This window comes from Oncorhynchus masou, chromosome 30, assembly GCF_036934945.1.
Source record: "Oncorhynchus masou masou isolate Uvic2021 chromosome 30, UVic_Omas_1.1, whole genome shotgun sequence".
NCBI lineage: Eukaryota > Metazoa > Chordata > Actinopteri > Salmoniformes > Salmonidae > Oncorhynchus > Oncorhynchus masou.
Genome location: NC_088241.1, coordinates 238,706 through 261,511, shown reverse-complemented (window position 1 = coordinate 261,511; position 22,806 = coordinate 238,706). Strand labels below are relative to the sequence as shown.

The 22,806-nt window shown below is 45.6% G+C and overlaps 3 protein-coding genes across 4 annotated transcripts; 1 reads left to right on the top strand and 2 right to left on the bottom strand.

The window, feature by feature from the left end:
- Positions 1 to 86: 86 nt before the first annotated feature.
- On the bottom strand, positions 87 to 12,379 carry LOC135521714 (meckelin-like). The gene is made up of 28 exons (XM_064947388.1): positions 12,153 to 12,379; positions 11,617 to 11,705; positions 11,169 to 11,259; positions 10,373 to 10,472; positions 9,269 to 9,335; positions 9,097 to 9,168; positions 8,751 to 8,813; positions 8,459 to 8,613; positions 8,187 to 8,295; positions 8,012 to 8,098; positions 7,633 to 7,698; positions 7,164 to 7,317; positions 6,967 to 7,087; positions 6,716 to 6,821; positions 6,561 to 6,617; positions 6,252 to 6,350; positions 5,950 to 6,048; positions 5,573 to 5,662; positions 4,244 to 4,343; positions 4,001 to 4,146; positions 3,544 to 3,684; positions 3,359 to 3,439; positions 3,114 to 3,230; positions 2,880 to 2,996; positions 2,471 to 2,578; positions 1,632 to 1,734; positions 819 to 961; positions 87 to 729 (listed from the first exon to the last, which is right to left on the bottom strand). The coding sequence occupies exons 1-28, from the start codon at positions 12,337 to 12,339 to the stop codon at positions 649 to 651; spliced, it is 2,949 nt and encodes a 982-aa protein (XP_064803460.1). The 5' UTR covers positions 12,340 to 12,379; the 3' UTR covers positions 87 to 648.
- Positions 12,380 to 12,454: 75 nt separating this feature from the next.
- LOC135521712 (RNA-binding protein 12B-like) lies at positions 12,455 to 15,395 on the top strand. Its single transcript, XM_064947385.1, has 2 exons — positions 12,455 to 12,581; positions 12,933 to 15,395. Exon 2 carries the CDS (start codon positions 12,964 to 12,966, stop codon positions 14,686 to 14,688), a length of 1,725 nt encoding a protein of 574 aa, XP_064803457.1. The 5' UTR covers positions 12,455 to 12,581; positions 12,933 to 12,963; the 3' UTR covers positions 14,689 to 15,395.
- Positions 15,396 to 15,485: 90 nt separating this feature from the next.
- LOC135521713 (uncharacterized) lies at positions 15,486 to 22,806 on the bottom strand. 2 transcript variants are annotated; one of them, XM_064947386.1, is made up of 12 exons: positions 22,715 to 22,806; positions 22,372 to 22,459; positions 21,288 to 21,318; positions 19,697 to 19,780; positions 19,372 to 19,511; positions 19,132 to 19,257; positions 18,961 to 19,006; positions 18,802 to 18,861; positions 18,016 to 18,386; positions 17,828 to 17,932; positions 17,372 to 17,486; positions 15,486 to 17,260 (listed from the first exon to the last, which is right to left on the bottom strand). In XM_064947386.1, exons 2-12 carry the CDS (start codon positions 22,456 to 22,458, stop codon positions 17,217 to 17,219), a joined length of 1,209 nt encoding a protein of 402 aa, XP_064803458.1. In that variant the 5' UTR covers position 22,459; positions 22,715 to 22,806; the 3' UTR covers positions 15,486 to 17,216. The 2 variants fall into 2 exon arrangements, with proteins under 2 accessions (XP_064803458.1, XP_064803459.1); XM_064947387.1 differs by having other exon boundaries at positions 17,372 to 17,483.

The following is a 22,806-nucleotide window of genomic DNA, read 5'->3' as shown; positions in this document are numbered from 1 at the left end:
TCCTTCTCTCATCTACCTTCACCTCCCTCCATCTTCTCTCTCTATCTACAGGGCCAATAACAGAGGAAGTGAATGAAGAGACCATATAAAATCAGACCCATTGTTTTAATTTGTAAAAACATATCAGATAGAAAAACTGAATTACAAAATGTACATCATCGACCCTATGAAGAACATGTACAAAATACTTTGTAAACAAGTAGAAAAGCATTTGTAAAAAAAAAGAGCCTGCCAAAGCTGTAAACAAAACAATTAAACCACGCTAGTCACACCGCTACCAAGGCTGTTACATGCTAACAATGCATGGCATACTATAGTCTATACCACTCAAGCTCAACTCTGGACCAGTTCCACGGCTTTTCTTCAGATTTAGAGCTGGGACACCAGGTGTGTGTAATTAATGATCTGGTAGAACAGAAAACTAGCAGGCTCCAGACCTCGTAGGGTAAGAGTTGAATACCCTTGTCACACTTTTCTCCATCTCTAGCAAACACAGCTCTGATTATTCAATTTGAATTCTAAATTGAAGATCATGATTAGTTGATTATTGGAGTCAGGTGTGTTAGCTGGGGCAAAACTGTGACACCAATCAGGCCCCTGAGAACTGGAATTGCCTGGTCTATACTTTCACCATTCTGACAGCAGAAACTAGATCAGGAATCTCTGGTCCACCAATGTTTTGTTGGCCAGGTTTCTCCGCCCAATACCGTTACGGATTAACCGAAAGATCTAGAATAGAAAATAAAATGTAATTTTTTGCTGTTATACAACTGACACAAACAAACAAAGACAGGTGCAAGTACACCCACAATACTGACCATTTGCTGTACGTATGTGAGTACGCCTGCCAGTATGAAGCTCTGTGCTCCCAGGTCGACCACACAGAAGAAGAGCGTGTCAAAGATCAACAGAGTGGCTTCGTTCCCATAGAACAGCACGTCACTGAAGGAATGGGACTCATCTGTTGAATAAAGACATATTTCAGAGGTCATACAGGTGCCCAGGCTTGTTCACAGACCACACTGCCATTCATCTGCAGCCCACACAGTGTGTGTAATGTAGTAACATAGACCGCATATTACTGTTGTATCTGCCATGTTTCGAGATATATACAGTACCAGTCAAAAGTTGACACACCTACTCATTCAAGGGTTTTACTTTATTTTTTACAATTTTCTACATTATAGAATAATAGTGAAGACATCAAAACTATGAAATAACACATATGGAATCATGAAGTAACCGAAAAAGTGTTAACAAATCAAAATATATTTTATATTTGAGATTCTTCAAAGTTTGCCTTGATGACAGCTTTGCACACTCTTGACATTCTCTCAAACAGCTTCATGAGGTAGTCACCTGAATTGTATTTCATTTAACAGGTGTGCCTTGATAAAAATGTATTTGTGGAATTTATTTCCTCCTTATTGCGTTTGAGGCAATCAGTTGTGTTGTTACAAGGTAGGGGTGGTATACAGAAGATATCCCTATTTGGTAAAAGACCAAGTCCATATTATGGCAAGAACAGCTCCAAACTTTTGCCTGGTACTGTATATACATATAAACTATTGGAACCAAGATTGAAAAAGAAGTGATGTTGGCACAAGATGGAGGGAAGGTTGCAGCATAACCGTTGTAGAAGATGCTCTTGTCCATAGGCTCCAAGAACTCCATCCCTATGACTCTCTCAAAAAACAGTTTGTCTCTCACAACGTATTCCATGTCCCGATGGGCCTACAGAGAATACAACATAACATCAGGAAAGGGTGTGTGTGAAAATATTTAGAACAGATCCTAGGAAGAGGTTCATGGTGTGGTATGTTGATATCTTACATGGTCTATGACAGATCCTAGGAAACGGTTCATTGTGTGATATGTTTATCTTATCTTACATGGTCTATGACAGATCCTAGGAAACGGTTCATTGTGTGGTATGTTTATCTTATCTTACATGGTCTATGACAGATCCTAGGAAACGGTTCATTGTGTGATATGTTTATCTTATCTTACATGGTCTATGACAGATCCTAGGAAACGGTTCATTGTGTGGTATGTTTATCTTATCTTACATGGTCTATGACAGATCCTAGGAAACGGTTCATTGTGTGGTATGTTTATCTTATCTTACATGGTCTATGACAGATCCTAGGAAACGGTTCATTGTGTGGTATGTTTATCTTATCTTACATGGTCTATGACAGATCCTAGGAAACGGTTCATTGTGTGGTATGTTTATCTTATCTTACATGGTCTATGACAGATCCTAGGAAACGGTTCATGGTGTGGTATGTTTATATCTTACATGGTCTATGACAGATCCTAGGAAACGGTTCATGGTGTGGTATGTTTATATCTTACATGGTCTATGACAGATCCTAGGAAACGGTTCATTGTGTGGTATGTTTATATCTTACATGGTCTATGACAGATCCTAGGAAACGGTTCATGGTGTGGTATGTTTATATCTTACATGGTCTATGACAGATCCTAGGAAACGGTTCATTGTGTGGTAGGCTTTGGTGCTCTGGTCAAAGGGGTGTCCCGAGGCTGCGTCCACCAACCGCGAAGGTCCATTTCTCTGTTAGAGACAAACACAGATATACCTTTGAACAAGGTAAATATTTCCATGCCCTTGAGTGTACCTAACCCATTGAACTCTACAAAGTAATCTGAAATTGTAAATCATGAAATGTGTTGTAACCTGAAATTATATGAAAACTGTGACAACTACATTTTTAAAAGCTTCAGACAGAGGCACGTTAAAAGTGGTACAATGTAACAGAATATTCTGATAGAAACACATTACATAAAACAGACATGAATATCTTTGCTGTTGATTATGATGATCTCAAACAACACACAGACACACACAGCCCCACCCTGCTGAGGGGCTCCAGGATGCGGTCGTACTGCAGGCGTAGGCGGCTGGTGATGGAGATCTGGAAGGTCTGAGTGTCTGTGTTGGGAAGGAGACCTCTCTGACCACACAGAGACTCCTACAGAGAGAGAGAGGGAGAAAGGGTTGAATAGCTTTTTATATCGGAATGAAATACACACATGCACACATCCCAATTCCACACACACTCTTTCTGTCTGTCTCTCTGTGTACATACGGCCTCTCTCTTGAGGTTGATGTTCATCTCCTCCATGTTGGTGTCAGCGTGGCCGTGGACGGAGCGCCCGTGGATGTAGTAACCAAAACACCTGTGGGACAGCAGCAGCACCGAAATCTAAGACAGAAGAAAAATGTTGTTTAAATGACTGATAGCATTAAAACAGCAGCAGTTCATCAGCCCATCTCACTTTTACAAAATGTGCACGGCAGCTGAGACACTATGCTGGTGAGAGTGATACTCACGTTGCTGATAGAGCATAGGTCCACAAACTGACGGATCTTATCCTCCACAAAACGCTCATGGAAAGCAGTGAAGAAAATGATCTGCAGAGAGAAAGTGAAAGACACACAGAGTGAGAAAGCCTGTCCAGAGACCCACTCTGGTAACAGGTCCGACCAACGTCTGCAGTTCACAGGGGTGTACCTACCTGCAGCAGTCCAATGCAGAGCCAGAGTGTGGCGGCCAGGCCATAGCGCAGCGTCAGGCTGTAGGGAGGGGAGTAGGACTGAGGGGGGCGCTGGAGATCTGACCAGGGGTCCCTAAGGGCCAGACTAGAGAAGCCAACCACCTAGACACACAGGGAGAGAGAAAGAGAGAGCAACAGAGTCACAGAGAGAGAGTTAAGAAAGTGGTTTGAAATGTATCAGGGGAGAATGCTGCCATTTCTCTGATGGGAAAGAGAGAGTCACAGAGAGAGGCACAGAGGGACAGAGAGAGACAGAGACACAGAGGGACAGACAAGGAGACAGAGAGAGACAGACAAGGAGACAGAGAGGCAGAGAGAGACACAGACAAGGGGACAGAAATAGAGAGAGACACAGACAAGGAGACAGAGAGAGACAGAGACAAGAAGACAGAGAGAGGGAAGGAAGATGTGTGTGTACCTCCAGTAGGAAAAGCACTGCCATGATCTGGAAGGTGGGGCTGATCTTGCGTATGGTCTGAATCTCATTCCACTCGTTGGCCACAAAGTAGGTCCTCCAGATGCTGACAGGAGAAGGGCTGTGCTTCGCCTCACCATTGCCATTGCCTGACAACAACCCAAATCATGGTCACGTCTAATTTAGAGAGACAGAGGGGTAAAACAACTGTCAGAGAAAAGGGAAAGGCGTTTTTTGACTACGTACCCTGGATGGTCTTGTTGGCTTTGCCACGCGGTCTCTCCCAGTCTATGAAGAAGATATCCACTGACAACTGCTGGATCAGCTTATGGAGAAACTGCACAGTCTGGAGGACCGGAAGACAAGTTAGACCTGTGGTATTCAAACTTTTTCAGCAGGGATCCCATTTCTATCGGCAGAATTTCTTGTGACCCCAGCCCAAATATAATGACCGATATATCGATATTGGCCAATAATTCCACCGCTATTCGATAAATAGGATGAAAAAGGCAAATATGTTCCTTTTTCCACAAAAAAAATATATTATTAGGATTAGGAGGCTCCAACACAAGGTTACCACAGGAAAGTGGGAAATCACTTCCTCAGCAAAACCTCTCACTATACAAATCTGCATGTGCTTCAGTGAAGAGAACAGAGTTGTGAAGTAGCACAGGTCCATGAACTGCTCAGCTGCAGTGTTTTCCCTGTAAAACCCGAGGGTTATTCTTTGACTGTGCATGTTTATGTTAATGTTGTGTTCCGAACGTTGGGTCAGAATCTGTGTGTGGGTTTGGGTGTGTGCATGTGTGTTAAGTCATGTGGTGTTCCTAGGTGTGGATTGATGAGGCCTTCAGATCTTCTAAGATGCCATTGGCACCTATGTCGCCGCCTTGGGAAAAACTGTCAGAAAAATATAGTTTATTCTCCATAAGATTTGTTTCATGAAATAATAGATTATTAGGATCCTTGGCATCCTAACGATGACAGTCAGAGGAGTTGGACTGCAAGTTTCAACAGATTCACCTATATTAACACCAGCCCTATTTTCCTGGCAGTTTTCCTATAGGTGTGCCACAAAGCGGTAGTCTTAGCATTGGCACACAAAACAGAAAAGTATTAGAATTTTGGAACTAGATGTTTCTGCACATTTGAGGACGTTACAGCATGTTATCCCACCAGTGGTGAGAACCTGCTGTAGCTCTTATTACCATCATCTATGTCTTAGTTGGTTTTAGGTGGTTTGAACCAATTTATATACTTACACAACTTTAGAAATCTGAAAAATTTACATTTTACATCAACAAATAACATTCAATTCATTTTTATCTCTTACAAAATTAGGAGAACCAATATAAATAATTTACCAAATCACAATTAATTTATCAAATAATCTGTACTGTAATCCCCACGCCCATTTAAAACAAAATATAAAATACTTTTTTTCTACGTGGCGACCCCACTGCAATTCCCCCGCGCCCACACTAGGGGTCGCTCCCCCGACGTTGAATACCAACATTTTAGACAAATAGAAGCATACACATAATACAAGCTGTCAACAGGGTGGGATGGTCTCACCTTGAGAGCAAAGGCACAGCCCACATACGCCACAAACCTCTCCTCCTGCAGACCTGGTAACGGTAGCAGCACTGACACAAAATGCTGGGCCTAGACACACACACACACACACACACACGTTTGAATGTTTTTAATGTTCTTGTGTGGGAGGGGGAGAGGAAAAGAGGAGGGGGGAGAAGAGAAAGACTTGCCTCCACCGTCTGAGTGTGCAGCCCAGGAGAAGAAAGAAGAGAAAAACCTTGAATAGAATCAGAATCCGTATAAACAGGAGTAAAGACCAGAGACAGGTCAGAGGTAAAGGTCTGTTAGTGTGTGTGTGTGTGTGTGTGGGGTGGGGGGGCTGTGGTGTGTGTCTGTCTGCGGGGGTCTCTGTCTACCTTATAGAAGATGAGCCAGTACAGGCCTGTTCCCACGGTGATGAAGAAGAAGACGTTAGCCAGATCACCAGCGTAAAACAACAGGAACTTCAATACGGTCTGAGAGCAAGAAAAAGAGGGGTGAGAGACAGAAAAATAGAGAAGGAGAAAGAGAGAGAGAGAGAGAGAGAGAGAGAGAGAGAGAGAGAGGACAGGGAAAATATATGACAAACATGCAATCAAATTCTACATTTAAATTAATGCATTTGGGTGTTTAAAGTTAATGGTTAGAAGTCAGGGGTTACAGGTTAAAGGTCAGGTACCTCCATGTCAATGAGAGGAGAGCCAATCCTCCTCTTCCAGCTGGCTGTCTTCACCAGGGAATATAGAACAGAAATGCCACCCAACACACCTAGGGCGATCTACACACACACACACACACACACACACACACACACACACACACACACACACACACACACACACACACACACACACACACACACACACACACACACACACACACACACACACACACACACACACACACACACACTATCATTACGGTCTTCACTATGCATGCAATCGCAACAGCATTACCCTTCTCGTTCTCTGTCACCCTGGTTACTCACATCAGTCTTCATGTGAGCTTCAGTCTGGTCCATCTCATATTCCACAGCAAACGACACCTAGAACACACAGAAGTTACAGTGGGATCAGGGATGTGTGTGTGTGCTGTGAGAAGGTGTGTGTGTGTGTGTGTGTGTGTGCGTGATGTGTTACTCACAGAGACAGTCTGTGTGTTTGGGGCAGTGATGAGGACGTCTGAGTAGGTCACAGAGAGGAGAGGAGGGAACACCTGTCCCTTCTGAGTCCCTGGCACCAGCTGAAACCTGTCACAAATACACACACATGTTTTCACACCCTGCTAACATTGCTGAATGCGTGTAGTCCTACATGGATGTGTGTGTGTGTGTGTGTGTGTGTGTGTGTGTGTGTGTGTGTGTGTGTGTGTGTGTGTGTGTGTGTGCAACTCACCCTATCCTGATGCTGCTTGCGATGCGTATGACTTTTGGCAGAGAGCCGAGGCTCTTCTCTCTCCCACTCAGAGTGTCCACCAGTAACACACGTCTCGATAGGTACCAGTCGTTCAAGTTACCTACACACACCAGTTATTCAAGATACTTGTTGAGGGAGAAAGGATTTAAAACAAATGTACCCCCTCCCACATTCACCTTGGTTGATGAACTTCCTGTTGTATTCTTGGTTGAGGTTGCGTGTGGGAAGAGGGAGCAGTCTCCTGTCCTCTCCTCGGCTCAGATCCACAAACACATCGTAGAATAAAGGCTCAGCATAAACACGCAACAGGTCCGCTACGGAGAGAACACACTACACACACAGACACATACGTAATAGAATTGGACGCTAAGTGAGAACGCAAAACAACTGTCACCATGAGAAAACACCACAGCACATGTTGACGAGGTAGAGACAGGGCTTGACTTGGGCAGGAGTTCACTGGATCTGAGTCCCGGCACCTCAAATGTTCTACTGCTCGAGCTCCTGTTCCTCTTATAGAATATTATCTCAAAAGTATTGTGGAGCGTCTGCACCTAAATACTGTATAAACAGTAGTGGCATCCAAAACGAGTACCGGAAGCCATTTCAGTTCAAGTCAAGCACTGGATAGAGGTAGAAACTCACAGTCTCCTGGTAGGCCGTGCCAAAGGTGTAAGCTGCCTCCTGTCTCCTGGCGGTGTCTGGACAGAGCTGGGAGAGGAGACAGTCACTTTCCTCAAGTCAAAACTAATAATGATAACGACTGATCTATGACTGAGTTGTATCATGAAACACTGGCGTCTCAACACTGGGACCAGCAGTGTGATGGAAAGAAGAACACCTTTAGGCTAGACTTGTGTGTCACTAAGGGCTCTGCTCCCAACCTCAGGTTGTTACAAATATTACTACAGTAGACAGCTCAGCTTGAAGGTCAATATTAGTGGGAGTCATTATGAGACTGCAAAGTGTGGCAATGCAAGACTAGCCTTCACTAGTCAGGCTCAAGATGAACTTCCTGTTTTACCTGCAGGTTGTTTCCTCCCACTTTCTCCCATTGGAGGAAGTCTCCTCTGGCGTTGTAGACAGCAGCCACTAGGTTGATGTCTGTATTCTGAGAAAGAGAGACAACGCACGTAGAATTGGAGTGATCATCATAGGTGTTATTGTAATAGTGTTGGGTCAATGTGTGTGTTACGGACCCTGTTGCGTCCCTTGAAGCTGAATCCAGTGGGAAGTGGCTCTGTCTGCAGCACGCGGTTGGCCAGACCCGGCTGGTCCCCGTAGTAAAGCCATGGGAGATTGGCTCTCCTAAAGTCACAGGGGCAGGAATGGACAGTTCCATTGACTGATCTACTCCAGATTTTACATCATTGGTTGAAAACAGTGGTTAGAGACTCCAGAGCAAGAGTAGATCTTCAGAAGATGTTTTAGGGGTTATAGGTTAGGGGTCAGGAAAAGGGTTAGAGGTTACCAGTAGGATATGTCCTGTGTAGATCCCAGGGCTGCGGTAGCTCTGAAGATGGTGTTGTAGAGACCACAGGCATCATTGGCCACGCTGCTGAAGGAGTGCATGTTCATCACACACATGTTCCCCAATGCCTGGCATGCTGTCAGGTTAGTATACACCTGTACAATGCACACATACCAACACGATCAGGTCAGAGAACACCTGCAGGACACACACACCACACACATGGACAAGTGCACATCAATCGTCCAGGGACAGAAAGGTGAACAGGTATTTGAGAGGCTGTATATTTTACCAAGCAGGCAGCTGCTGAAGAGTAGAGGTTTGTGGAGAACCATGCTGATTGCACAGGAAGGGACTACAGGGGGAACATACCAAACAGTGTTACATTGTTACTATAATTCCACAGTCACATAACTACAGCAGGCTCACTGATGCTCTGGGCACAGTTTTTCAAAAATTACAGTATCTACCTGGATTTTGCCTATCGGATAGGAATAACACAGAGAAATAGAATGAATACAACGGAATACCCCATTCAAGTAAATTATTTGTTCTATTTCTATGCATTTAATCTTATCCGATAGACAACATCCAGATAGATAACATTTGAAAAACTGGGCCCTGTTGTGTTGACTTACCAGCTCAGCATAGTTGACGTTTGGGTTCACAGCTGTAGGGAGGTTGTTGGGAGGGAAACACATACCTCCAGCCTGTAAAGAAACATGACATATGATTCACGGACGCTCTAGACTTATATTTCGTTTTAAACCCATACATGACACACACGCGTATTATAGAGGGTGGGCTCACCAGGATGTTGGAACCACACATACAGGACTGAGAGGTGTTGATGAGGGAAGCCTGGCATCTCTGACACCTGACAGAGACAAGAGAGCAGAGTCAGACAGAGACAGGCAGAGTCAGACAGAGACAGGCAGAGTCAGACAGAGTCAGACAGAGACAGGCAGAGTCAGACAGAGACAGGCAGAGACAGACAGAGACAAGAGAGCAGAGTCAGACAGAGACAGACAGAGACAGGCAGAGTCAGACAGAGACAGGCAGAGTCAGAGAGAGACAGGCAGAGTCAGGCAGAGACAGACAGAGACAGACAGAGACAGGCAGAGACAGACAGAGACAGGCAGAGTCAGAGAGAGACAGGCAGAGTCAGGCAGAGACAGGCAGAGTCAGGCAGAGACAGGCAGAGATCGACAGAGACAAGAGAGCAGAGACAGCCAGAGACAGACAGAGACAGGCAGAGTCAGACAGAGACAGACTGAGACAGGCAGAGACAGACAGAGACAAGAGAGCAGAGTCAGACAGAGACAGACAGAGTCAGAGAGAGACAGGCAGAGTCAGGCAGAGACAGACAGAGACCGACAGAGACAAGAGAGCAGAGACAGCCAGAGACAGACAGAGACAGGCAGAGACAGGCAGAGACAGGCAGAGTCAGACAGAGACAGGCAGAGTCAGGCAGAGACAGGCAGAGACAGGCAGAGACAAGAGAGCAGAGACAGGCAGAGACAGGCAGAGACAGACAGAGACAAGAGAGCAGAGTCAGACAGAGACAGACAGAGACAGGCAGAGTCAGACAGAGACAGGCAGAGACAAGAGAGCAGAGACAGACAGAGACAGGCAGAGACAGGCAGAGACAGGCAGAGACAGGCAGAGACAGACAGGGACAAGAGAGCAGAGTCAGACAGAGACAGGCAGAGTCAGACAGAGACAGGCAGAGTCAGGCAGAGACAGGCAGAGACAAGAGAGCAGAGTCAGACAGAGACAGCCAGAGACAGTCAGACAGACAGACAGACAGACAGTAAACGGTTCAGTCAGCAGAATCTTAACAAGTCATGCCATCTGAGAGTTTAGAGCAGAAATATCAGTTGTTCTGCAGGAAGACTTGGCTGTGTCTGGTACCTGTCTCCGTAGCTATTAGGGGCTGAGAGGGCAGGTTCAGCTCCGTTACACACCTCACACCTGGCCTCTTCCAGAGGGTTCCCCTGGACATCCCGCTCCACTACAGTACAACAATACAACATTAGCATCACACAGCGGCGCACCATAAACACCATCACATCCCCTGTAGACGTGGCTCCTCCAGCTGCTGTCTCACCCAGTATACTCCCAGTATTACTCACCCAGTATACTCCCAGTATTACTCACCCAGTATACTCCCAGTATTACTCACCCAGTATACTCCCAGTATTACTCACCCAGTATACTCCCAGTATTACTCACCCAGTATACTCCCAGTATTACTCACCCAGTATACTCCCAGTATTACTCACCCAGTATACTCCCAGTATTACTCACTAAGTATACTCCCAGTATTACTCACCCAGTATACTCCCAGTATTACTCACCCAGTATACTCCCAGTATTACTCACCCAGTATACTCCCAGTATTACTCACCCAGTATACTCCCAGTATTACTCACCCAGTATACTCCCAGTATTACTCACCCAGTATACTCCCAGTATTACTCACCCAGTATACTCCCAGTATTACTCACCCAGTATACTCCCAGTTTTACTCACCCAGTATACTCCCAGTATTACTCACCCAGTATACTCCCAGTATTACTCACCCAGTATACTCCCAGTATTACTCACCCAGTATACTCCCAGTATTACTCACCCAGTATACTCCCAGTATTACTCACCCAGTATACTCCCAGTATTACTCACCCAGTATACTCCCAGTATTACTCACCCAGTATACTCCCAGACGGGCACTGACAGGTTCCCTGCTCAGTCAGACTGCCCGGACAGAGGATACACCCATAGCCATCCTCTGTTACTGCCTACAGGAGACAGGAAGAACAACACATGCAGTTCAGCACCAGTGGAGGCTGCTGAGGGGAGAACACCTCATAATAATGGCTGGAACGTAGCAATGGAGTGGCATTAAACACATAAAAACCATGTGTTTGATGTATTTGATACCATTCCACTTATTCCGCTCCAGCCATTACCATGAGCTGTCCTCCCCAACTACGGTGCCACCAATCTCCTGTGTTCAGCACACTTCCCAGGACAATCTGTATTGATTGAGACCTTTAAACTGGTCGGTGAATGATAAGTAAATAGAAATAGCTGATTTTGTACTGTATTATATGGTGTGATCATCTACTGTCTAGTAGTACAGAATAAGAATATACCGTTTTTTCTAGTGGACACTTCTGACAGGTGATGGAAGCTCCGTTGGTGGCGAGAACTCTGAACCCAGTCACACATTCACAAGACAAACCTGATGAAGGAGGAGAGGGTAATTGGTTAACACAAGATATTATAACAGTGGACACAGCTGTAGGTTACGTTGTAAACCATCCGTGCCATTTCTCTCAGCAAACAATACCTGCAGCAATCTTATTGACTGATGAACCAGCTAACATAGTCTACATATAGGACAATGCAACTAGCAGGCCAGTTTACACTATATTAGCTGCATTATTATCCAATTCTAACCAGCTAGCTAGCCAGGTGGCTTACTGCAATACATTCCTCCCCTACGATTCGCTACTGCTGTATTTAAGTACTATTTAGCAAAGGAGGTTGAGCCTGTTCTATTCATACACGTAATGTTTTAAACAACACGATTTACTCTACAACAAACCCGGACTGGAGTAGATTAGCGTACTGCTAATTAGGTAGCCCGTTAGTCACAGTATAACCAACAACACCTTTGATAACGCACCAGTTGCACTCGTACTCTGGTTCGGTCCGCATTTCACACAGGACTGACTGGAGATGTCGTAGAACTGTTCCACGCTGCAGTCTGAAGGACGCTGAAACGAAATCGTAAACTGCTGGGAGTGAAGTAGGTTTGATTTTATTGTTAGAAATAGTGCCAATCCGCACACAAGTAGCATCCCCGTTGCCATGGTAGAGAAACTGTCTTCCTGTTTTTTTTACCCACAAACCCTTCTGTCTTTTGGGGCGTGTGCTCGCGCCACTTTTCTCGCGCCTCCCTACTTCCCTATAAAACGCGCGCATGTGGCAGCTCGTGCACAGTTAATGTGGTCGGGCTCATAAAGGGACAGTATTTCGACCTATCAGCATCACACAAACTTACGATATAAAGGTTAAAATACAGAGGAGCCAGAGTTGTTATGGTTTTCATCTGGTAAGTAATTTGAGGAGTTGAGCTGTTTATCTTTTTAACTGAAATATTCTTAAATGTTTCGTCTTACAGGGCAGACTAGCTAGTCTCATTTTACAGCCACCGTGCCTCCGGGCTAACTAGCTAGCCAACCAGGTGTTCATCATAATAATGTACCGCGTGCCAGCGTTCAACAGTTGTGTTGTTGGTTACTTAACGTGTTTTAATTTCTATGGAAATTCTGGAATTTGGATGTTCTTAATATACGTTTAAAAAATTGTGCCCATTTAAATGTTTATCCTTTTGTTGCTGTTCTTAAAATGTATTAAATAACTTGATTTCTGCTTCATGTTTTTTTGTTGTATCTGTTTCTAGATCTCAGGTTGCCAGATAAAAGGAGTTCAATATGACCATAGTACTTCGGTTGCAGGGTCTGAATATTAAGGCCGGGACTGAAGACATACGCAGATTCTTTACCAACTTGTACATCCCGGAAGGTGGTGTATATATTATAGGAGGACACCTTGGTGAAGCGTTCATTGTGTTCACTACAGAAAGAGATGGCCAGCATGCAATAAGGCGCTCTGGAACTCTTCTTAGAGGGTCTCCGGTGACCCTACATATTAGTAGCATCGCAGAACTGCAACGAAAAATGGAGTCCAAACTACAGAGTGAGAAGCTCATTCCAGAGTTGTTACCTGGGAAGAAGCCTTTGCTGCCCTTGCCCGACCCTGCCACAGCCCTACTGTTCGGCCTTGTTGCTGTTATCCAAGGACTGCAATCTAATCAGCCAGGAGAGCACGGCAAAGCAACAGTAGCACCTGGTCCTGCACTCAGGGCCAATAGCCCAGCTGTCGGTTGTGTGCTCAGGGCTGATAACACAGCGGTGCCTGGGAGTGAGCTAAGGAGACCAGATAAAGCTTACAGGCCAAGACCAGGCTACGTCAGGCTCTTTGGCCTGCCAAAGACTGTCACCAGCCAGGAGATCTGCCACTTCTTTAAAGGCCTGTTGGTCCAGGATGTGATAGCTAATGTGAAGCTGGGCGTGAGACAGGGCTGCCTTGTAAAGTTTGGGCATGCCCAGGACGCATGTGATGCCCTAAGATTCAACCACCAGCAACTGGGCCGCATCAGCGTGGAGGTCCGTGGGGCCTCTGAGGAGATGTGGAGCTATGCCATCCAGCAGTGTCAGAACCCTTCATATGACCCCTTGGAAAACCCCTTGTATAGGCCCACAACCCAGAGAGAGAGAACCTCATACAAGCCCCAAGAAATGCCCTCATATACAATCCAGAGAGATGGACCCTCATTAGAATCCAAGGAAATGCAGCACCAGGAAAGGGCAAGAACCTCATACAGAACCCAAAGACAAAGCTTGTATGAGCCTGCCAGAGAAATACACAGGACTTGGGCCAAGAGGCGCTCTGAAGACAGATCGCTGTCACGGTCACCGAAGAGGCCCAGATCCTGTGAGTCCCTTTCACCGAGCGTGGAGTACTGTATTATGGCCAAAAATCTATCCAAAACAATAACGAAGACTGAGATAAAAGAATTGTTTGGCTGTCCGAACATCGCCAACAGCAAAATATTACACTTACTGTATAAGGATAGCGAGAGGACAGATACAGCGTTTGTAATATTCGACCAAACGGAAGACTACGTTTATGCTTTGAACCTCAACGGCTGCCATGTTGGTTCCCAGGCCATAGACGTCTCATCTGTCACCAAGGAGAAGATGCAAGCCATGTTGTCAACTGGGAGACACCATGGCAACCCCGAGACAACACCAGCAGTGTCAGAGCGAAGCGAGGAGAAACATCAGATTGTAAGACCCAGGGTGAGACCGTTTCCCACAGCACAGACATGTGTATACGTACGAAACCTCCAGTCAGACGTGACGAAAATGGAAATAAAAGATTTTTTCTGCGACCTTCCTCTGACTGAACAGTTTATCTACATTCTGCGTGATCAAGATGGCAATGGCATCGGTGAGGCTGTGGCTCAGTTTAAAACGGAGGATTTTGCCACACAGGCCCAGAAACAACATGGCAAGACATATATGGGGACCAGAGTGCTGCTCACCTGTATCAGCTTCCAGCAGATGGAGGACATCTTGAAAAGGAATGCATGAGGAAAGATGGCCTACTTCTCATATTTACATTTGTTATTTAGCAGATGCTCTTATAGAGGACTGCAGTCTAATCAGCCAGGAGAGCACAACAAAGCGACAGCACACTTTTTTTCCTACTGGTCCCCCGTGGGAATTGAAACCCAAACCTTAGCGTTGCAAGCGCCATGCTATACCAACTGAGAAATACTGGACAACTGTTGACCAGAGCCACATGGGGATCTGGTTGGAAGTAGTGGACTCTATGGGGATAGGGTGTCATCTGAGATTGTCCCTAAAACTCTAAAGATGGCACTTTAGGATGGGCTCATCACTGGAATGAGCATCCATGAGTCGTAGTGGCTTTGAGAAGTGTTAACCCCATACCCTCCAGTCATCAAGTTACATTTGGACAAGTCTAAACTGGATATGAGTCAATATCCATTGTTATTGAATGATTCCAATTTTAATTTCAAAACCTTTCAATACCAATGGTGGCAAAACATTCTACACCTACAGGTTGATTTAAATGCATTTCAAACTGCAACAGTGTGACAATGTTTGAAAACCAGCAACAGGACAGCATTTCTGTTCTCTTCTGACATTCAGTATTTCTTTCATTGGAATTTTCATTCCAAATATTACTTTATGAAACCAATGTTTATTTTTGTCACTAATTAAATGTTACAAAAATGCCCTGATTTTGATTCAAACTCCTTAAATAGTTTAATTATGCTAGTATGTCAATTCACTGCGTTTTATGGTAGATTTAAGGTCAACTTGAGAGCCAGCAACATTTCTCACACAGCTGGAGAAGCATAGATGACACCACTGAGAGTTTATTTTCAGTTCCCTATTTTGTTGGATCAGATAAAATACAACTCATGGAATCCCCTGGGTGATGCAGTTCCAGTTTTACAGCGAAGGAACAACATCCTCCATACTGTGCATTTGGAAAGTACTCAAATGGATTAAATACATTTTGCCCCTCAATCTACACACAACCCATATGGACAAAGCGCAAAGTTTTTTATAGTAATGTTTGGAAATTACAACAAAAAACATACCATATTCAGACCCTTTGCTATGAGACTCAATTGAGCTCTGGTGCATCCTGTTTCCATTGATCATCCTTGATGTTTCTGCAACTTGTTTGGAGTCCACCTGTGGTAAATTTAAATTTATTGGACATGATTTGGAAAGGCATACCAGTCTATATAATGTCCCACAGTTGACAGTGCATGTCAGAGCAAGAAGTTTGGAACCACCAAGACTTCCTAGAGCTGGCTGCAGTCGGGGGAGAAGGGCCTTGGTCAGGGAGGTGACCAAGAACCTGATGGTCACTTAGAGTTCTTCTGTGGAGAACCTTCCAGACGGACAATCATCTAGGCAGCACTCCACCAATCAGGCCTTTAGGGTAGAGGCCAGAAGGAAGCCACTCAGTGAAAGCACAAGACAGCCCGCTTGGAGTTTGCTAAAATGCATCTAAAGGACTCTGACCCTGAGGAACAAGATTCTTTCTCTGGTCTGTTGGAACCAAGATTGAACTCTTTGGCCTGAATGCCAAGCGTCACAACCCAGGAGTGGCTTCAGAACAAGTCTCAAATGTCCTGGAGTGACCCAGCCAGAGCCCAGACTTGAATCCAATCAAACATCTCTGGAGAGACCTGAAAATAGCTATGCAGTGTTGCTCCCCATCCAATTTGACTGAGCTTGAAAGGATCTGAAGAGAAGAGGAACTCCCCAAATACAGCTTGTAGCACCTTACTGAAGACAACTCGAGGCTGTAATTGCTGGCAAATGGTGCTTCAACAAAGTACTGAGTAAAGGGTCTGAATACTTATGCAAATATATTTCAGTTTAATTCATTTGCAAACATTTCTAAAAACCTGTATTTACTTATTGGGTAGTGTGTGTGTAGATTAATACATTTTAAAATACAGCTGTAACGTAAGAAAATGTGGAAAAAGTCAGGGTCTGAATACTTTCCAAATGCACCATACATCCTGGGATTCCGTTCAGGCCCAGCCATTCTGGCTTTAATACAGACAGAAATACTCCAGTTTCAGCTGTCAGGGTGGCTGGTCGCAGTTGAAGCCAGGTGTGGAGAAAAACAGCGATGACAAGCCCATCTCAAACAGCAGTCAGTACATCAGTAACCCATTTTACCACCAAACATCTGTTTCCCTAAACATTACACTTGTTTTCTATCAAACACTTAATTTCTAAACAGACAAAATTCATCCAAGAAACCCCAGTAAAATATATGCCAAATTCAGATGAATACAGACAATGGTTAATAAAACTAAAAGTCAAACTTTGGTCCAACCTATGCATGTCAAAAGAAGTTGTAAAAACAAAGTCTGCACTAATAAGTACACAATTGTATCAGTTTCTGCTTTGAAGGAAAATTATAACAATATAAAATAAAAATCCTCTTCAGTGGCTTGACAGACAGCTGCAGACCCCCATGGACTCGGGGTATATCTTGGGGGTGAGGCGGAGGATGGGTTACCCCAGGAAGGTGGATGTGTCACGTGGGGATGGATCAGTTAGTTGTAGTACCTGGATGGACCATCAGAGTATCTGGAAGGGCCTGCAGAGAGGAGATAACAGATAAGACTGATGTACTGTATATTTCTGAACCAAACTATAGCCATTAAGAATGAATGTGTGTATTTCATTTGTCAACTGGGGCCATGCGTACCGGAGAGGTTCCCAGAGAAGCCACCTGAGAAGCGGTCACTACCGCTAGACATTCTGGGAGAATCAGAGTAGCTCATGGAGCCCAGCGACAAACCGCTCTTCATACTAGGACCCTGCTGGAGACAAACGCACATACACGGAATCAAGGAGAATATCAAAGGGGACAAACTACTGAGGAATTCTTTGTGGTTTCCTGAATCACACCATCTACCTTACGACTGTATGGGAGTACTCAAGGAACAGGTTTAGCCACAGTAAGGACGTGTGCTGTCAGAACACAGAAGGTTCTAGAGCACTGCCATAACAACAATAAATCACTGACTAAACAGACAGGAAGTGGGTTAAAGGACTGAATCAAGTGACATTTATCCTCACGTCACCAGTTCCTGGAAGCACCTGAGAGCTGCTTGTTACACTGCTCTGTCAGCTGCAATACCCGTGTGTGTGTGCTGCATACCGAGGAAACACTCCTAAGTCTGTAGTCCATTAGGACATCTGTCAGCTTCTGTGTCACCTTCAGCACGATCTGAGCATCACTCTCGTTCTCGATCCGGAAATTGTCCTACACACAGGAAACAGACTCTCACACACAGCATATTTAAATAACATGAGAAAGCGTAGTTTCACCCACACAGTTCCACTCACCAGGTATTTGAGTAGCGTGGACGGAAGGCTGCTGGTTTCAGGTACAGCTCCCATCAACCCTTGGCCTGATCCACTTCCCATCTGTCCCCCTCTGAACTCATCAGGGTAGCAGCTTCCCGGACTCTCCCCCAACAGCCCCTCCTGGCCAAAGCCTCCGTCCCTTCCCAGCCCAAAGCCATCGGCTGAACCCCCCAGCCCCCCCGTATTGTCAGGGTAGCCTCGGAAGCTCATGTCCCTTTTCTGGAAGGCCGTAGAGGGAGTGGAGCGAGACAGGGGGTCAGAGTAGCCCCCCATACCACCCATGGGGTAGTTGAGGAGGCCGCCTTGGAGAGGGAACTCCCCTGGGAACAGAGGCTCTGCAAACCTGCCACCTAGAGGGAGACAAAAGGCTGCATTTGGACTACTACACAACACTGCATCCCAACTTAGACCAGTCAAGCACACAATAAAGGTCTTATCACCTCAGCAATCTCTGTTAACCCGGAAGTAAAATCTCAAGTAATTTGGACAGCTGCGTGATTTATACTTGTTTGAAATTGCAAACAAACTCAACTAAAGCCCCCCCCCCCCGCGAAGCATTTGAAGCGAGCAGGTTAAGCACCACCTTTACCCACTAAGGCCAAATGACCAGTGATGAAAAACAAAACCAGAACTAATGCTGCTCAGATCTCATGCATCCCATTCAGTCCTTGCAGATTATCTCAGTCTACATTCAGAATCTGCCCACCAGAGATCATCATCACTTCAGAGTCAACCTTACACTCCCCCCCCCACACACACACCTACCTGGTTTTGGTCCTCTTGCTCCCATCCCTCCTGGTGGCCCCATGTTGGGGATTGCTGAACCTGTGACAGGGAGATATGTCCGGAACCACAGTACATTTAAAAACAGACTGAGCACAATGAGATTCAGACATAAATTTGAGAATAAACAGAAAAACATACGCAGTCCTGCAAACGCTTGGACCTCACTGGGCTCCTTCAGAATCACCTGAAAACACCGTACAGAATCAAGTCAATCACAGCACAGCACCACAGAGGTCCCCCCCGGACGCATCTCAATAGTCTGCCATGTTATCTTTTCCTCATCCATAACTTTCTGCTCCCACTTCTCACCTTCAGCTGTCCCCTGCCCTCTGCCTTCTCCAGCTCTGCTGCTGCTTTTTTCACCTTCTTCCTCACATCATGGTCCTTTGTGGCAGCATCTTCCTCAAAGGGAATCTTGGCAGAATGATTTTGCTTCTGGAGGACAGATGAGACCATACAGTTACACAGCATCATAACACAGACCTATAGACCCAACAGCCTTTAACCGGGACTTTTACTGTGAAAGTTAAGTGACACACACGGCCTCACCATGTATCTGAAGGAGTGCTTCCAGCCCTTGATGTGAGCCAGCATGTCAGTCTGCAGGCGGCTCACTTTGCAGAGTTTACACTGGTAATGGGGCGGGACTGACTTACTGGGACTGCGGTACTCCCACACATACTGAAGACCTGCAGAACATGAGTGACAGCTCTAACAAACAACCATGGGTAATGAAACATCTCAACAACCAATCATAGACTTGAAAAACAAATCAAGAGCCCCATGAAGCCTATATTAGTGAAAGAGTGACTTGACTTGAAATCTCTTGAACCCTTTGGGGCATAGGGCTATGGTGCAATGAGTAGGTACTCACCAATGACAGTCTCACCAGTGATGGCCTTCAACTGTTTGGTCAAGGACGGGATGGTCTGCACATTTCCTGCCTTGGTGGTGAACACTGGGAAATGCACAGAAGTCAACAAAAAGCACAAACATGGCAGAGACTGCATAATGAGATCGTCATCCTGCCCACGGACAGGTGAGACCAAAGGGTCCACACTTCCAGTCATCTGACCAGCAGACAGCCAATAGCAGAAGAACCTCATACTTCACGAAGTGAAACACTTCAAAAAAAGGTATAGTTTAAAAAGGTCACTGTGCATTCCTTACACAACCCCCCAGTCAAAAGACTTTTAGTGGAGTTTAGAGGTCCTTCATTTACTGAACAACAGTTAGAAACACAACCCCTGCTCTTCTGAGCCTCTGAGGTCCTGTTTCCAGCCGTGCATCATCGACAACATCTGGTAAGAATCCTTACCATTTGTGTGCTAGTTAGGTTCTGCTACAAACATAGATTGGTTGGGAGTACTGGAATCTCCTGCTCTGGCTGGTAATCAAAGTTGCTGGTAACCAAAAATAACTTCATTTGAGTTGCTGTGTGGAATTCGAGCTCCACCTTCACAAGATCATGATTCATTAGAAGGTTGCCTGGAAGGCACACCAGGGTCTGTTTCATGCCAGGGTTATAGTACTGACCACTACACAGAAGAGAAGCTAATCTGAGGTTTGGAGGCCTGCTGAAAACCGTGGGGGCTGCAGTTCTTCTGCCCACCTAGACACAGGTCAGAGCTGGGATATAGGATTCTCTCACTCCCATCAGGTACTCCTCCATACCCGTGTCCAATCAAAGCAGTGAAACTCTTGCATGGGCACAGCAGGTCCCAGCCCCATTGGCAGACAGTGAGTTGAAACACTTCCTACTCTTTGAGGGCCACAAAGGCCCTGAAAGAAAATCCTGCTGTCAGCATCCATTGCCCATCTGAACTACCATAGGCCTACGAGGCCACATCTTTGTGCCGGGGGCTGATAGCCCTAAATTACATTGGGATGGAGTATCCCATCTCATCCACCACCAATGTGTAGCACCCAACTGGGTGATGCACGGCAGTCATTTGGGCCCACAACATCTGACCCAGACAGGATCCTTACTGATTTGACTTGCACCAATATGGGGCAACAGCTCTACAGGACTGCAGAGAGCACCTGCACACCTATGAGTTCCCTAGTTAGACATTCTTCTGAGAGGACAGGTTTCACGTTGTGGTTTCTAAAGTTGTTCAGACTGTAAATCATGGACCAAAGTGTTTTATGAAATAAAACTACTTTTAATGCATCTAAAAAGATTTGTGCACATTGTATCAAAGACAGACCCCCCAAAAAGTCATTGAAATGAACACTAGGGAAAAGCCTTTGTGAGCCACACAGCCTAAACCTGTGGACAGTGACTACGTTCACTGGCATTTACAGCAATCTCTAAGATGCAGTGAATCTCAGACGCAGCCCAGAGCCCACGCTTGGACTTGCCCCCTGCCCAATCAGCCACCAGCAAAAAGGCAGGAGGATGTTAAGTCACAGCTCCTAACCTCCTATCAGAGGCAGTGATGCTGTGTGGAGGCAGAACTTACCTATGTCAGCAGAGAAGTTAGGCTGCTTTCTCTGTCAGTTGGGATAACCAGGCCGAAGGAGAGAGAGACAGACAGGCATTAGTGAGACTGGAGGAGGCAGCAGAGGGGCAAACCCCACTGCACCGTTCCCCAAACAGTGGGTCAGGACCCCCTAGAGGGTTGCAGCTTAAGTTTGGGTTCTGGATAGAAACATTGGTTTGGTTTAAGCAAAAGCTTCAGGTGGACTACAGCAGAAACACATTGGGAGAACCCTACTCCACTCCTGTCTCTATGGAGAGAGAAATGTCATTTCAGCCTCTCCTCCATGACCCGGTCAGTGACATGAGGGAACTCTGAGCTGTCACTGACTCTGCACCGTACACATGCGCTTTACCTTGAAACGAAAGTACAAGTACTCTAGTCAGGTGTTCCAATCAGAATATATATCTGTCACAAAGGCATCATAGAACCAAGCTGCCAGTGAGCCCTAGTGCTAATAGCTCAACAGGAAAATAAAATTGTGTTATGGGGGCTGACTGCCCCCTTACTAGAAGGACAGCGATAGAGGGCATGAGATTGCCCAGAGAAAACACCCAGCCCTGTTACCCTCGTTAGTTGCAGCCCTTCTACACTTGGTAACAGGGTTATCTGGAATTCCTGCTGCCCACAATACTCTTCAGCATCCCATAGTCAATGGGTAACTCAAGCCCTGATTGAGGGGCAGTGCAGCAGTCTGCATCTCCACAGAAACACTTCGTCTCAGGAGACCAGAAAGCACTGATCAGTCCCTGCTGCTCCAGCAGTGTCCAGTGTCTTTGTCCAGCCAAGGGTGGCTGGTAAGGGTCCATACCACTTCCTCTGCACAGAGCACTGCTACAACTTTAGGAATGAAACCGGTTAGAAGACCATACAACGACTACGTACACAGTACTCTCAAAACCACTGTTTTGGAATCCACTTATCATAATAGACACTATTCAGAATGGATTAATTAATTAACCTCATCTGGGTTGTGCATGACTAGTAATACAAATATAATCCTAACCGGGGGGAAACGGCATAACTGGGGGCAATTGGCATGATTACCATGGGAGACTGAACTTACCCTGTTGTTAGCCCCTCCATTAGCGTTCCTGAACCTCTTCTGTGGCGGAGCGCCATAAGATGGCCTTGGATTGTTGCCTTGCTGCATTCTGAGGGTCATCACAAACAAATAAAGACAACGTTTAATATCTAGCTATATGGGCCACATCTTTTTTTAGGGCGACTAAGAAACAACGCAGCTGGCCTTGTGGGCAAAACCACTTGGCCACGCACCGTGCAAAATATGGTGATTATATGGTGATTAGCTAGCTGTTACCACAATATAGTAACGCGACCCGGACAACGTCCTCCAGGGTTACTATAGAATAAATACGGTGTGGTATGAGTGACATGAAATACTCTACCTGAAAAAGTAAGATTCGCTAAAGCAAACCAGAGCGGGGTGAATTTTGCGTGTCAAGAAGAACGACTAGCAAATTGACGCACGCGCAATTGT